Genomic DNA, 13,983 nt, shown 5'->3' with positions numbered 1-13,983 from the left:
ATCAGAACAACCTTTTTTGCTGCTTAGTGCAAGCATATATTTTCACAGTTATGTGGCATCGGAATAATCCTGGGTTTCTTGCCAATCCAAAAAATATAGAGCATTAGCCTACATTGATATTGCATTTTCCAGCATGAATAACCTACAATCGATTGTTGAAATAAAACAAAGTGAAAACATACTGTATATTGTGAAATTTTAACAGTAATTCAACATGTCATATTTAAAAAGCACATTTTCTTTCAAATATTTTTAAATGTTTCTAGCATTTTCAATCAAATACTGTTAAATCACACTTACTGTAACACTGTTCTCTTTGTCTTCAATTTACAGTGCTGAAGCTGCTGAAAATGGCAACAGGCATGAGGGCATTACTGGACACTGTCGTACAAGCACTGCCTCAGGTAAAGATAAATCTGATTTCGGCAGCAGGGTTATGATGTCATTAAGATCCTTTGTGGTCATTAAAGCTGTAGACAGAAGAGTGATAAATGTGCACTGTGCTTGTTCATAAAGCTGGCCATACACAAATACAATTTCTTTGGAGGGAGCTTGGATGTGACCCTGTTTAGGTATTCTGACATTTAAGACAAGGTTGCTCTCGGAAACCAGAAAAAAAAAAAACATTCAGGGCAGAAAAACACCCCATACTCCTGATGCTCAATAGTTAGTCAACTAAGTTCCCCAAAAAATAAGGGTTAAAGTAGAACTATAGCAAAACTATTTTTATAATTTTGGATAGAGCAAGTGAGGGTTATAACTCCTGTCAGATTTTCTTTCACCATCTGTGTCCCGAAGCATAGATTTCGCTTCACTTCCCGACCAAACCCAAAACCAAACAGGAAGTGAGAGGAAATCGATGAAAATAAAGAGAATTCCTTGGGGTCACCAGAACTAGTGTCCCCATTGGAAGATTTCCCATCGATTACTTTTTTTGGGGACAACCCACAATTTGGGGATTTCTTTTACTTTCAATGATAATGGTAAACAGGACAAATAAAGAGGGTTAATCCCCTAATGGGGGAACAGACAGCAAAAAAAAAAAAAAAACTGACAGGTGTTCTAATCCATCCCTACTCTATTCAAAAATATAGTCCTTTCCTCGAGACGACTTGGGACGGAGCCTGTCAAGCCACCGCGACCGGCCGTGGCGGTTGGAGCTACCGGAGCAGAGGGGCGATGTGATACAGACCCGACTGTCAGGCAGCACACGCGGGCACGGTAAGGCAGCACACTCGGGTGAACCCAGGCTCAACCGCTCGGCACCGGGCAGCGCATGAGAGCAGCACAATGTCTACCAGGAAGGAAAGAGAAAGTTGAGCAGGGACTGCCAGAGCCCGGTGGTAGTGGGAAGAGCCCTAGAGACAAGGAGTGCAGGAATGGCGGCCGGAGCAATTAGGAGACTGGAGGCAGGACCAAATTGGACACCCATAAAATATAAAAAAACAGCTTCTTTGCAGAAGGCGCCAAACTTGGGGAAGCAGACTGGAGTAACCCTGAATACTGAAGCCTTACTCCTGATTACTCCATAAAATAAGGAAATTCACCATATCCCAACCTGATCATCAACCATATTCCCACAGACCCCCGCCAGCAGAGTTGTGAGATCAATCCATTTCTCTTTTTTCCTTTGTCTACCACAGCTGTTGACTTTGTTCTGCATTGACTATACTAACTGATTACCCCTTGTTCTTGATCAAGTACATGGTCTTTTGAGACATAAAAAGAGGGTTTTTGAGTTTAGGGGGATGAAAAACAAAGCTTAAAAATATGGAAATATGGAAGGCAAATCAGCAAGAGGTGGAGCGACTGCAAAGTCACCCAAAGTGAGTTCAAGCCCTGGAACGATTACAATGTTTACGATACAAAAAGATACCCTGGATATACAGACTCTAGAGAAATCACAAGGAACCCGTATAAGACAAATGGATGCAAGGGAAAAGAGCAGACAAAACACATGGTGAGGACTTAACAGAAAAAAATTTGAAAATCTTCAGCCCATTGCTGGGCAGAGGAGAAACTGAACAGATAAAGGTTGAAAGAGTACATCTGGTAAGAAGACCAAAAGGTATACCAGTGGACGCCCCAAGAGACCTAATCCTAAGATTCCAGAGAACCTGAAAAGAAAGACACCTATAAATTATGAAAGCACTAATATCCAAATCTTCACAGATTTATCACAGGTCACGTTAAGAAGTAGACTAGAGAAAAAAAGACATAAGGTATTAGAAGTACTTAGACGAAACTCTGCTAGCATAATATTTTTACAGGAGACACATATTGCACAGGATACAAACATGAAACTATATTCAAAATATTATCCATTCTGGTATTATGGAGACTCGCCAACTAATAGAGTAAAGGGAGTAGCGATTGGCATTGCGAAGAACGTGAGGTTCTCCTTAGAGGAAAGGTTGGTTGACCCAGAAGGACGGTACATTTTCCTGAAGGGACAACTACAGGGAATGGACTACACACTGGCAAATGTATGCTGCCCAAATAAAAATCCGAGAGATACTTGAAAAAAATACTAGAGAAGCTGCTGCATTTCAAAAAAGGAAATTTGATTCTGCCAGGTGACTTTAACTTTTGCATGGATCTGACCTTGGACAGTATTTTCGAGTGCACAGGCGACGGGAAGTCATCAATTCAGGATGTTGAGGAAAAAGTTATTTCACTGTCAGCTGGTGGACGCATGGAGAGTCCAACATCCTAGGGAGAGGGATTATTCGTTCCACTCCCCTGTGCAAGCAAAATACCCAAGACTGGACTATATTATGATAGAACACAGGTTGATAGAAGCAGTTGTTAATACATCAATAGGGATAATAACCATATCCGGCCATGCCCCAGTAACTATGAAAATAAAACTTTCAGGACCTCCAGAGAAAAATAAATACTTGGATGATTAATGAAGAATCGATACAGGATGTAGAAGTAGGGAAAAAGATAGAGAAAGAATTGGATCAATACTTTTCAAAAAACTAAACCCCAGATATTTCTGACGCTACAATATGGGAGGCCCATAAAGGATATATCAGAGGAGTACTCATCTCAATAGGCTCTAGGAAAAAAAGGAAAGTACTATTAATATAAACATATCAATAACAGAGATACATGAGCTAGAACAAAAACATAAAAAAAGCATGGAGGCCGAGACACAGACTCTTGTATCAAAAAGAGATAAATAAAAGAACTAATGGAAAAAGAGACTAGACATACATTTAACAGAGTCACTAGAGAAAGATATAAATTGGGAAATAAACCAGGAAAATACTTAGCAAGAATACTAAAGAGCAAAAAGTCGAACAACTGCATAGAAAAAAATAAACAATAGAGAAGAAATGGAACATTCAACAACAGAAATAGCTAAAGCATTTCAAAGCTTTTACGGCGCCTTATATACGATGCGGCAAAAGGGACCACATGAAGCAGAACAAAATAGAAAACAAAGGATACAAAAAAATATAAGGAAATCAAAATTACCTAAATTACCAACAAAAAAAAAACACTAGCTCTAGAGGCACCAATCTCTCAGAAGGAGATAACGATGGCACTAAAAAACTCACCGATTAGGGAAAAGCCCAGGGCCGGACAGGTTCACCACCCGCTATTATAGAAGATTTAAGGAAACACTAGTACCCAACATTGCACATATATGAATAGGTTAGGGGGGGAGATGAGAGCAGAATCATTACTAGCACATATAACAGTAATACCTAAAGAAGGAAGGGATGCAACCCTGTGTTTTAGTTACAGACCAATAGCGCTGTTAAATGCAGATACAAATTTATATGAAAAAGTTCTAGCAACTAGACTAAAAGTTTTAATGCCAGAGTGGATCCATGCAGACCAGACAGGATTTATCCCAGGCAGAGAGGGGGAAGACAATGGGACATTACTCTTATTACATAAAGCTAGAGGTCTCAAAACCCCAAACCTATTGCTGTGAATAGACGCCAAAAAAGCATTTGACAGTGTGGACTGGGAGTTTATGCTAGAAACGATAGAAGATTTAGGAATTGCCCTGAGGATGATCCAATGGATAAGAGCACTATATAGGAGTCCAACAGCATTGGTAAAGGTTAATGAAAATTTTTCTCCCCAGTTTGGAATGTGCAATGGGACGAGACAGGGGTGTCCTCTCTCATCCCTATTGTTTGACCTGTCGCTGTAACCACTACTAGCGACTATAAAGAACAACATAGACATAGGGGGAGTAAAGGTAGGACAAGAGGAACATAAGGTAGCAGCATATGCTGATGACGTTCTGTTTTACATCACCCTAGAATAACCCTCCCAAACGTTATTAAAGAGTTAAAGAAATACGGGGAACTATCTAATTTCAAGATCAACTCAATAAAGTTAGAAATTTTGAACATCGGGCTAAGTAAGAATGAAGAACTAGCACTACAGGGGGAATTCCCATTCACGTGAGCAAAATCAAAATTAAAATCCCTTGGTATAAACTTAACTCCATCACTAAAAAATCTTTACCATGTCAGCTATATACCCATTCTAAATTAGATAAAAGCAGATATTTAAAAATTATCAAGATGCCCACTTTCTTGGTTGGGTAGAATAAGCATGGTCAAGATGATAATACTCCCTAAAATCCTATATAAAATTCAAATGTTACCAATAGCTATACCACCGGTATACTTTAAAATAATAAAAACAATGATATTAAAGTTCATCTGGCAGGGAAAAAAGCTTAGAGCACAGTATATGGTTCTCAGTAAAAATAAATCGCAGGGGAGGGGGGGGGGGGGGGGATTAGCCGCACCAGACATTAAAAGATATTACACAGCAGTCATAATCTCATGTATAATAGAATGGACAAAAGATGGGTTAAGATTGAAATTACACTAAGCAGAACACAATTAAACAAGAATATCTGGATTACACCAAAATACCGTATAGGGAAATGCATGAAGATATACATGATATGATGAGAGTTGTATATAAGACATGGGCCATTATACACAGACAAACCAAATGTGAATATAACTCTCCACTACCACCACAGAAGGCACAAAATATTTAGCACCCGGGAATGAGACACAATATGGTAATTGGATTAAAAACACACAGTTAAAAGATATTATACAGGGGCGTGGCCGACTTCGGCATGGAAGCAGCGTTTCCACTGAGCTCCGCCCTGCCCCACTGAATCCTCTACTGATCCTGCCGACCCCACCACTCCTAACTAACTACTCTCCTCACCTCCTGCAAATTCTTGGGCAGCACCGGGGTTTGTAAAAATTGGTCATGCCGGCGTGGCCACGCCAGGCTTCATGCCTCTCATCTCAGCCAGCACAGAGGGGGCAAGATGTCTCCGAGCCACCTCATGGTGTGAGGGCTACGAGACTTCCTTCCTCTGCTGATGCACAAACCACATCATCGCTGGGTGAGTCTCTGATTATTCCACCGCCTGAGCTGGCGGAGTTGCCACTATACACACCTGCAGAAGATAATACCCCAACATCTCCCAGCATTAAGGCAGCCACAGAAGTCCCCTCAGAACCATCAGTATCCCAGATCATGGAGGCCATTCAGCATTATCAAGCCTCTCTAACCACACAAATTGACTGTCCGGATGGACTTGTCATTTTTGAAACAGGATGTTTAGACATCGTCAATAATGCTGAACAGCGCATAAGTGATTTGGAAAATGACACACATCCCTTACAGGCCTCTATGACGGCCTTGCAAAAGAGTCACGATGCCACTATAGAAAAAAAAATGACCTGATTATAGAGGATCGCCTGAGGTGTAATAATCTTTGTATTCTGGGGTTTCTAGAGGGTTAATCCTAAATCCTTTATAAAATGCTGACTGACAACTACATTTTGGGCATCCATATTCTCTCCATTATTCACTATAGCGAGAGCTCATAGAGTACCATTACACCCGTTACCATCGGGCGCACCTCCTCATCCTATACTTATCAAATTGTTACATTTTCGGGATAAAGAAGCAATCCTGAGAGCTGCCAGAGAAAGAAAACGTGTCTCCTTTAATGGCAACAATATCACCATATTTCCTGATTTCTCTGTGGCTACACAGAAACAAAGGGCAACCTTCTTATCCATCAAGAGAAGATTACATGACCTGCAACTACCCTATAGCATGCTCTATCCTGCATGGCTATGCGTGATCTATCAAATTGTAAAGCGCTGCGCAAACTGTTGGTGCTATATAAATCCTGTATAATAATAATAATAATCAGGGAAAGGCTCACTTCTTTACTCCACCTCACTAAACAAGGCTTTCTGATATGAAGTTTCATGAGTATTGTGTTACGTGCAGTGCATCACATTCCTAATTGTCTTGGAGCACAGTTGCAGACAGGAACTGCTACTTTTAACCCTACATTATTAAGACATGCTGTTTTTGTTGAGACTGATCTACCTTTATGCAGTGTGTGCACTCAATCCAATGGCATGTGATACATTAAACTTTTGGATATAACTGGGTGGCGCCTTATCCACTTCTGTGTTCGTGGGGAAGACCGACTGTTTCCTGTTCCATTTATTCTACAAGAACAGAACTGCCTACTTTACTCCTTGGTTTATCCATAAGCACAGATGGGACTGTTAAGTCATAGTCTCCGGACTTCAGTATTCTCTCCACCTCCCCCCGTATTTTATTTTTTTTTGTTTTGTCTTGGGGAGTTCTCTCCCCTTTTCTTCTTTTTAAAAAGAGTCTGGGGGACTTCACCACATCCCCTATACTTTTTCTTTGTTTTGGGTACAAAGCTCCCAAGAGTTTGGGGGACCGGGAGGGTTAGGGTAATTTTTGTCTTTTATGGGACTTTTTTATTGTTTACCTACACCATTTGCTTTTTTATAAGTGTCCTCTTGCTATGGCTGGTTGTTGTGCAGATTTGGTGCTATCCTCTAAGGCAAATGTATATTGTTTTTTCATGTCTACACTGCGCTTGATTTCGTGGAATCTCCGGGGGCTCAACTACAAGGTAAAATGCTCCCTGATATTCAACTATCTGGCCCAACACAACCCTCATGTGATTCTTCTCCAGGAAACACACTTCAAGGCTCTAGAGTTATGGCACTAAAACGTGCTAGAATAACTTACGCTATCTATTCCATTTATTCCACGTATGCTCGTAGTACTTCCATATTGACATCTAAGTCCACACGATAACTTTAAAATATATTAAAACTGATCCTGGGGGATTTTTTTGTTATACTAGTCCTGGAAATTTTGGGAAAACCTTACACCTTGGTCAACCTTTATGTTCCACCGCCATTTACTAAAATTTTCTTTGACCGCTTTATAAAAATGGTATTGGAACATGCAGAAAGCCCTTTAATAATGGCCGGGGATTCAAGGGGCGTGGTTTGCCAGCAAGATGGCTGGCTGCATGTGATCGAAGCTCTGCAGGCCTCCACTTGAGCTCCATGCGGTGCACCTTGATACCCACCTTGATCCAGACCTCCATGCGAGTATTGCGGCAGCTTGCGATACATACCGGGCAATATGAGTAAGGAGACAAGCAAGGAACGTCCTGCTACGGCAACAGAAAGTTTGAAGGAGTTTGTGCGGACCGAGAAGCAGAAAGTAGGTCGGAGCCCACCAAACACACGGAGTGGAGGAAGCAGCAGCAATACACAGAGCAACATGCCAGCGGAGAAACCAGCAAAACTCTCACTTGAACAGGTACATTCTCAACTTATGGCTTCTATAACTGCAAGTAATACTATGTTGACTGGTAAAATGGAGGAAATTAGAATGGATATTGGTTTAATGCACCATGATCTGCAGGCTGTGAGAGAGCGGATGGCAGAGGCTGAAAAAAAAGGATGTCCTCATTAGAGGGTAATTACACTCCAGTGCCAAATCGTATATTAGCAGCTGAAAAGCAAGTAACATACCTTAATCAAAAAGTTTATGATTTAGAAAACAGATTAAGACGCAATAATATCAGATTTGTGGGCTTACCGGAGAGGGCTGAGGGGAAGAATCCTGGAGATTTTGTGGAGACATGAATTAAAACCCTATTTCCTGATACTAATTTCTCCATAGCATTTGCAGTAGAAAGAGCCCATAGAATTCCTGCAAAACCACCAGCCACTGGAGCCCCTGCAAGACCTTTACTTGCACGATTTTTGAATTGTAAAGATCGGGATCTTATACTACGGAAAGCAAGACAAAAGGGCACCATTCAATATGAAAACGCACAAGTGTTTTTTTCCCCTGATTTTTCAATAGATCTACAAAAATTGAGAGCTACCTTTTTTGAAGTTAAAAAAAAATGCAGAGAACGACACATTAGCTACTCCATGGCATACCCTGCGAGGATGAGGGTGGAGGAAGATGGGAAAATATATTTCTTCAATACTCCGGAGAGTGTACAAGAATGGCTTTGTTCGAAAGGAACTATAAAGTGAACGGAAAGAAGAATTTTGCTATTTTCCTTTGTTTTTCCTTGTAATGAAAACTCTTTCTTTTTTCCTGGTGAAGGATACAAGAAAAAAGAAAAAAAAAAAAAAAGAAGCATGTGGATGATGGAATGACGAGGCGGGGGGAGTGAAGGGACTGGGAGTCAAGGAACTATGGGTTTTTTTTTTTGTTTGGTTTTTTTTTTGTTTTGTTTTTTTATATTTTTTTTTGTGCGGTTTTTTTTCTGTTTTTTTTTTCGGGGTTCCTCTTCCCCTCCCTCCCTCCTTCCTCCCACCACTGGTAATTTTTTGTGCCATTTTTTTTTTTTTTTTTTATGGCTTAGCAAAATACCTTTTTTATTTCTTAGAGGAAAACATGACATTTTTCTGAGAGTAAGGTGGGTGCTTGAGTGGAGGCCGCAGCTATATTGTCCTTGCATGCAAATGATTGTATGCTCGGGCAATGTCCCATTGTTTTGTTTTTTTTGGAGTAAGACCTATTGATCAAAATTTTGCTACATGTGCATGATGATTTTTCTTTTTAAAAAAAAATATTTTTTTTTTGGTAATTTTGTTTGTGATTTTTTTTTTCTCTTTTTTTCTTTTTCATATTTTTTCTTGTTACTTTTGAAGATCACTGTGTCCTGGTGTGCCCAACTGACCTCAATAATTATATTGGTATAAAATATAAGGAGTACACTGCTATGGGGTATTATCATGATAAATGTCATAGATAGACGGTTAGATATATGGGACCCCTTTTGGGAAGTGAACCTACAGCTATATATAGAAAAAAACCTCTAAGATGGCTACAAAATGTGGGTTCCTATCATGGAATGTTAGGGGCCTTCTCTAAATACGTACCTCAGTACTCCCCGGCTGCGAATCCCCAGGTACCCACGCACATATCTGGTGGGAGTGCCCTGTGGTTCGAGCCTTCTGGTCCAAAGTGCACGATACCCTGTCTACCATGTTTGGCATCCCACTTGTCCCTGACCCGGCATCTGCTCTCCTGAATCGCAAGCCACCTAACCTTACACACCGTCAATTCAAACTTTACCTATATGTCACGACTGCTGCAAAACAAACCATCGAAAAAGCATGGAAAACCCCCACGCTCTGTCATCTGGCTATGCTACACAGGGTTACCCAAGCCATGCTACATGCTAAAACAGAAGCAATTTTGTTGAAACTGGCCCCCTATGAACGGCTATGGCGACCCTGGATTGACCATTGCCTACCTCCTGGCCTTGACGACAGCCTTGTACTCACCTGATTGGGCGTCCTCATTACCGGCTCTCTTTCCCCACCTGGGCCCCTAGAGGGGTTCGAGGCTCCCTCCGGGCACCTGCTGATACCTCCCCCTTACGACCCTCCCCTACTTACCCAGCTTTCCTTCCAACCCTGCCAACCCAGCCCCCCTCCCCCCACTCGACCCCTGGCGTACCCACTTAAGAGCTATACCTTGGTTTTGGTTGAGACCCCTTCTGTGTGGGGGTCCATCCACGCAGTGTGGCCTTGGCCACACCTACAGTTTGAGCGTACCCTCATTGCATCCCAGATGGGACGCCGGGTCGATTCCATATACATATTGCATTGCTACATGTTGTTTGAATGTTATATGCAGCAGTTTTGTATCTCAATGCGCCTTGTTTTATCAAGGCATGTACCTAATATTTTCACTGCATATTGCTGTACCATGTTTCTTTTGCCTTCAATAAAAAATGTTTAAAAAGGAATGTTAGGGGCCTAGGGACCCCCCCAGAAGAGATCCCAGGAAATTACAAATATATTACAAACTAAAGCACAAATTATATGCCTGCAAGAGACACATATGATCCCAGATACAACAAACCAATTGTGTAAACCCTGGATCCAATGGTCAATACACTCGAGCTATTCAACATATGCAAGGAGGGTTTCATTGCTTGTCCATAGGTCGGTACCATGGAAGTGCTTTCAAAAAAAGATAGACCCTGAAGGGCAATATGTATTTGTACGAGCTCAAGTGTATGATATACCATTTGTTATTTTAGGTATATATAATCCACCACCTGCTACATTAAGTGTAATTAAAGAAGCTATGCTATTTGCAAGTTTATACCCAGAGGCATTAGTGCTATGCCTGGGAGACTTTAATCTTCTGTGGGACCCACTGGTGGACAGGCATGGACCCCCCCCCCTAAAAAGAACTCGAAAGCCACTTATGTTTCGTGAGTTAGGGGAAGAATTTGGATGGAGAGATTTGTGGCGAATGCTTAATCCCCAGACCAGGGCTTATTCCTGGGCCATCCCAGGAAGGGGATGTCTGTCAAGAATAGATCTGGCGCTGGGAAATGATAAAATTATTTCTAGGGTTGTCTCTGTTGAATATTTGATTAGAGGAGTGTCTGATCACTCACCACTCCTGGTAAATATAGCAATAGGAATTGAGGGAATGAAGCAAAACTGGAAATTTCAGCCATATTGGTTATCACAGATTGGAACGCACGATCGTATACCTGAACAATTGCAGATATTTTTAGAAATACATGGATCCCAAAGAGATTTGATCTTTTGGGATACCTTGAAAGCATATCTACGGGGGGCACTTAGATCAACAATATCCTATATTAAAAGAGCCACTAGGCAGGAAACGGAAGATCTAGAAGAGCAATGTAGAGATACAGAAGCTGCGTTTTTGAAAACACCAACTGAAATAAATAGGGAAAAATGGGAAATGACAGTAAGAAAATATACTACACATATAGCAGCAATAGCTAAATACAAACAATTTGAATATCAACAGAAGTACTTTGAACAAGGTAATACTTTAAGTCGTCTTTTAGCACATATGGCTAAGCAACAAAGTACAAGTTTAGTTATAACTAATATACAGCGCCCTGACGGGGGATGCGTAAGGGATGTGGCTGGTATTATGTCATGCTTTCACTCGTTTTATACTGATATGTATGCCACCTCTCTTACGTATAATGCAGATGAAATTTCAACTTATCTGAGTGAAATACACTTTCCAGCCTTAACGACCGAGCAGGTTAAATCATTAGAGGAAAATCCAAGCGAGGAAGAAGTAAGAAGAGCAATAACAAGTCTAGCAATAGGAAAGGCTTCAGGACCAGACGGACTTCCGTTAGAAGTATATAGTAAATACGTGGATAGTCTTGCCCCAGTGCTAGTTCAAGTATTTGATGCAGCTTTCAGGGTAAAAAGACTTCCTGAATCCATGTATTTAGCTACAGTAGTACTAATTCCAAAACCAGATAAAAATTTAACAGATTGTGCTTCATACCGACCCATATCATTATTAAATACAGACTACAAAATTCTTGCAAAAATTTTGGCCCATAGATTAAACAATGTAATACTTAATATTATACATCCAGATCAAACTGGATTTATGCCAGGAAAATCCACATCTATAAATCTTCGAAGAACACAACTTATAGCTCAGCTTAGAGATCAACTACCAGACTCAAGTGTCTTGGCCTCTCTTGATACAGCAAAGGCTTTTGATTCTATTGAATGGCCCTTTTTGCAGGCAGTGCTTAGGGCATTTGGATTTGGGGAGAAATTCTGTACTTGGGTGGAAATAATGTATCTAAATCCAACTTCTCAGCTGTTGGTAAATGGCTTTTTAACCAAGGCCATACAATTATATAGAGGCACCCGGCAGGGATGCCCTCTATCACTACTCTTATTTTTAGTAGCTATTGAATCTTTGGCACTTCGACTTCGGCAAACCCCTTCTGTACGGGGCATTACATTGGCAGAAAGGATAGATATAGTGGGATTATATGCTGATGATCTTGTTTTATATTTAAATGATGCACATGGATCATTGGAAGCAGCTATGCATATAATAGAATTATTTGGTTCTTATTCAGGCCTTAAAATTAATTGGCAAAAATCCTCCCTTATGCCATTGCAACCACAACTACTCACACTAAGCAAGGATTCAAGTTTATTAAAGGTAGTGTCCTCTTTCAAATACCTGGGAATAAATATTACAAGATTACCACAAGCAGCATTACAGGCTAACCTTAATCCACTCATGACAACAATTAAAACTAAATTTGCTACTTGGGCTAAATTACCTCTTTCAGTTGCAGGGAGAATAAATTTAATCAAGATGGTCCTATTACCGAAATGTTTATACGTTTTTTCACATATGTCGGTTTTAGTCCCTAAAACTATTTTTAAAAAAAATAGATGACCTATTTACCACATTTATTTGGGGAAAGGGTAGAAATAGAATAAAGTTAACCACACTTCAGAGAGCTAAAACAGAAGCAGGTATGGTACTTCCTAATATATACAGATACTATCTCGCTGGACAACTTAAACATCTTATAGGATGGATAGTACCAGTAACACCACAGATGGTAGAATCACACCTGGCTCATGTTTTACAAATCGATAATTTACTTATAGCCCTAGAAGCACCTTTGAATAAATTAAAATATAAGCAAATACCAATGTTAACATTAGCTCGTACAATATGGAGAGAGGCAAAACGTATAGAGGGAAACACACAAATAAACATGGATCTCCCATTATGGCGAAACCCAATGTTTAATCAACTGAAACAATTGGTAGAGTATCAGTTCTGGGAACAAAAAGGGATATCCGTCCTTGCAGACGTATATGACATAACACATATGTACTCTTTCTCAGATATACAAATTAAATATGATATACCACATACCTCATTATATAGATACCTACAGTTGCGACATGCGTTACAAGCGCAATTTGGAGTTTTGGGACCTGGGATCTCTAGATATCCAATGATTGGTATCCTTAGGTCCCAGGGCCCTAAAGGATTAATCTCTAAAATATATGCACATTTAACCAGGGTTAATTCAGGAATGAATCCCTTGGCAATAAGAACAAAATGGCAGGAAATAATTCCCAATTTAACTGACGAAGATTGGAAAGAAGCCTGTTCATCCCATTTATATGTATCGCCAGCAGCAAACAATAGGTTAATACAATTATATATGCTATATCAATCATATCTCTCTCCAAGTAGACTTTATGCAATGCATTGCATCTCCTAAATGTTTGAGATGCAGTGCTAAGCGGGCAGACTTTATACATATTATGTGGTTTTTGTCCAGTGATATCAAGATTCTGGCAGGAAATAATTCAAATATTATCCTCTGTCCTGAATATGCCTGTACCTTTGACCCCAGAAACCTGTTTGCTGGGTATATTAGATGAAATAACATGGTCTAAATATCATAAGATAATGCTTAGAGAAACGCTGTTTATGGCAAGGAAAATAATCACAGTTAAGTGGATTCAAGTGAAGCCCCCTGTTGTTAAGAACTGGATAAGAGCGGTAAATCAGATTTTACCATTTGAAAAAGTATTGTATATGCATAGAGGATGCTCAACGAAATATAATAAAATTTGGGATAATTGGTGTCAATCAACATTAACCAATGGTTGAATATAAGGAGATAACCAAGAGGATATAGAGGGATGCACATAGTATGATGAGGAAATAAATCTATGACTGCAGTGGAGCAAGGGGTTGGGGCACACCAGGACAACGGCGATCAATTAAGCTAAA

The 13,983-nt window shown here is 40.2% G+C and overlaps 1 protein-coding gene across 1 annotated transcript in view; it reads left to right on the top strand.

Moving 5' to 3' along the window:
• The window catches only part of CACNA1I (calcium voltage-gated channel subunit alpha1 I), a 2,042,880-nt gene that overhangs the window by 1,697,910 nt on the left and 330,987 nt on the right, over positions 1-13,983 (top strand). The window contains exon 27 of the mRNA XM_082266478.1: positions 334-404. Coding sequence (XP_082122604.1) covers positions 334-404 — 71 coding nt within the window. The remainder of the gene's footprint in view (positions 1-333; positions 405-13,983) is intronic.

The sequence above is a fragment of the Pelophylax lessonae genome (assembly GCF_965119305.1).
Source record: "Pelophylax lessonae genome assembly, chromosome: 8".
Classification (NCBI taxonomy): Eukaryota; Metazoa; Chordata; class Amphibia; order Anura; family Ranidae; genus Pelophylax; species Pelophylax lessonae.
Note: the sequence above shows the minus strand (reverse complement) of the source record. Positions and strands in the feature narration are given on the sequence as shown.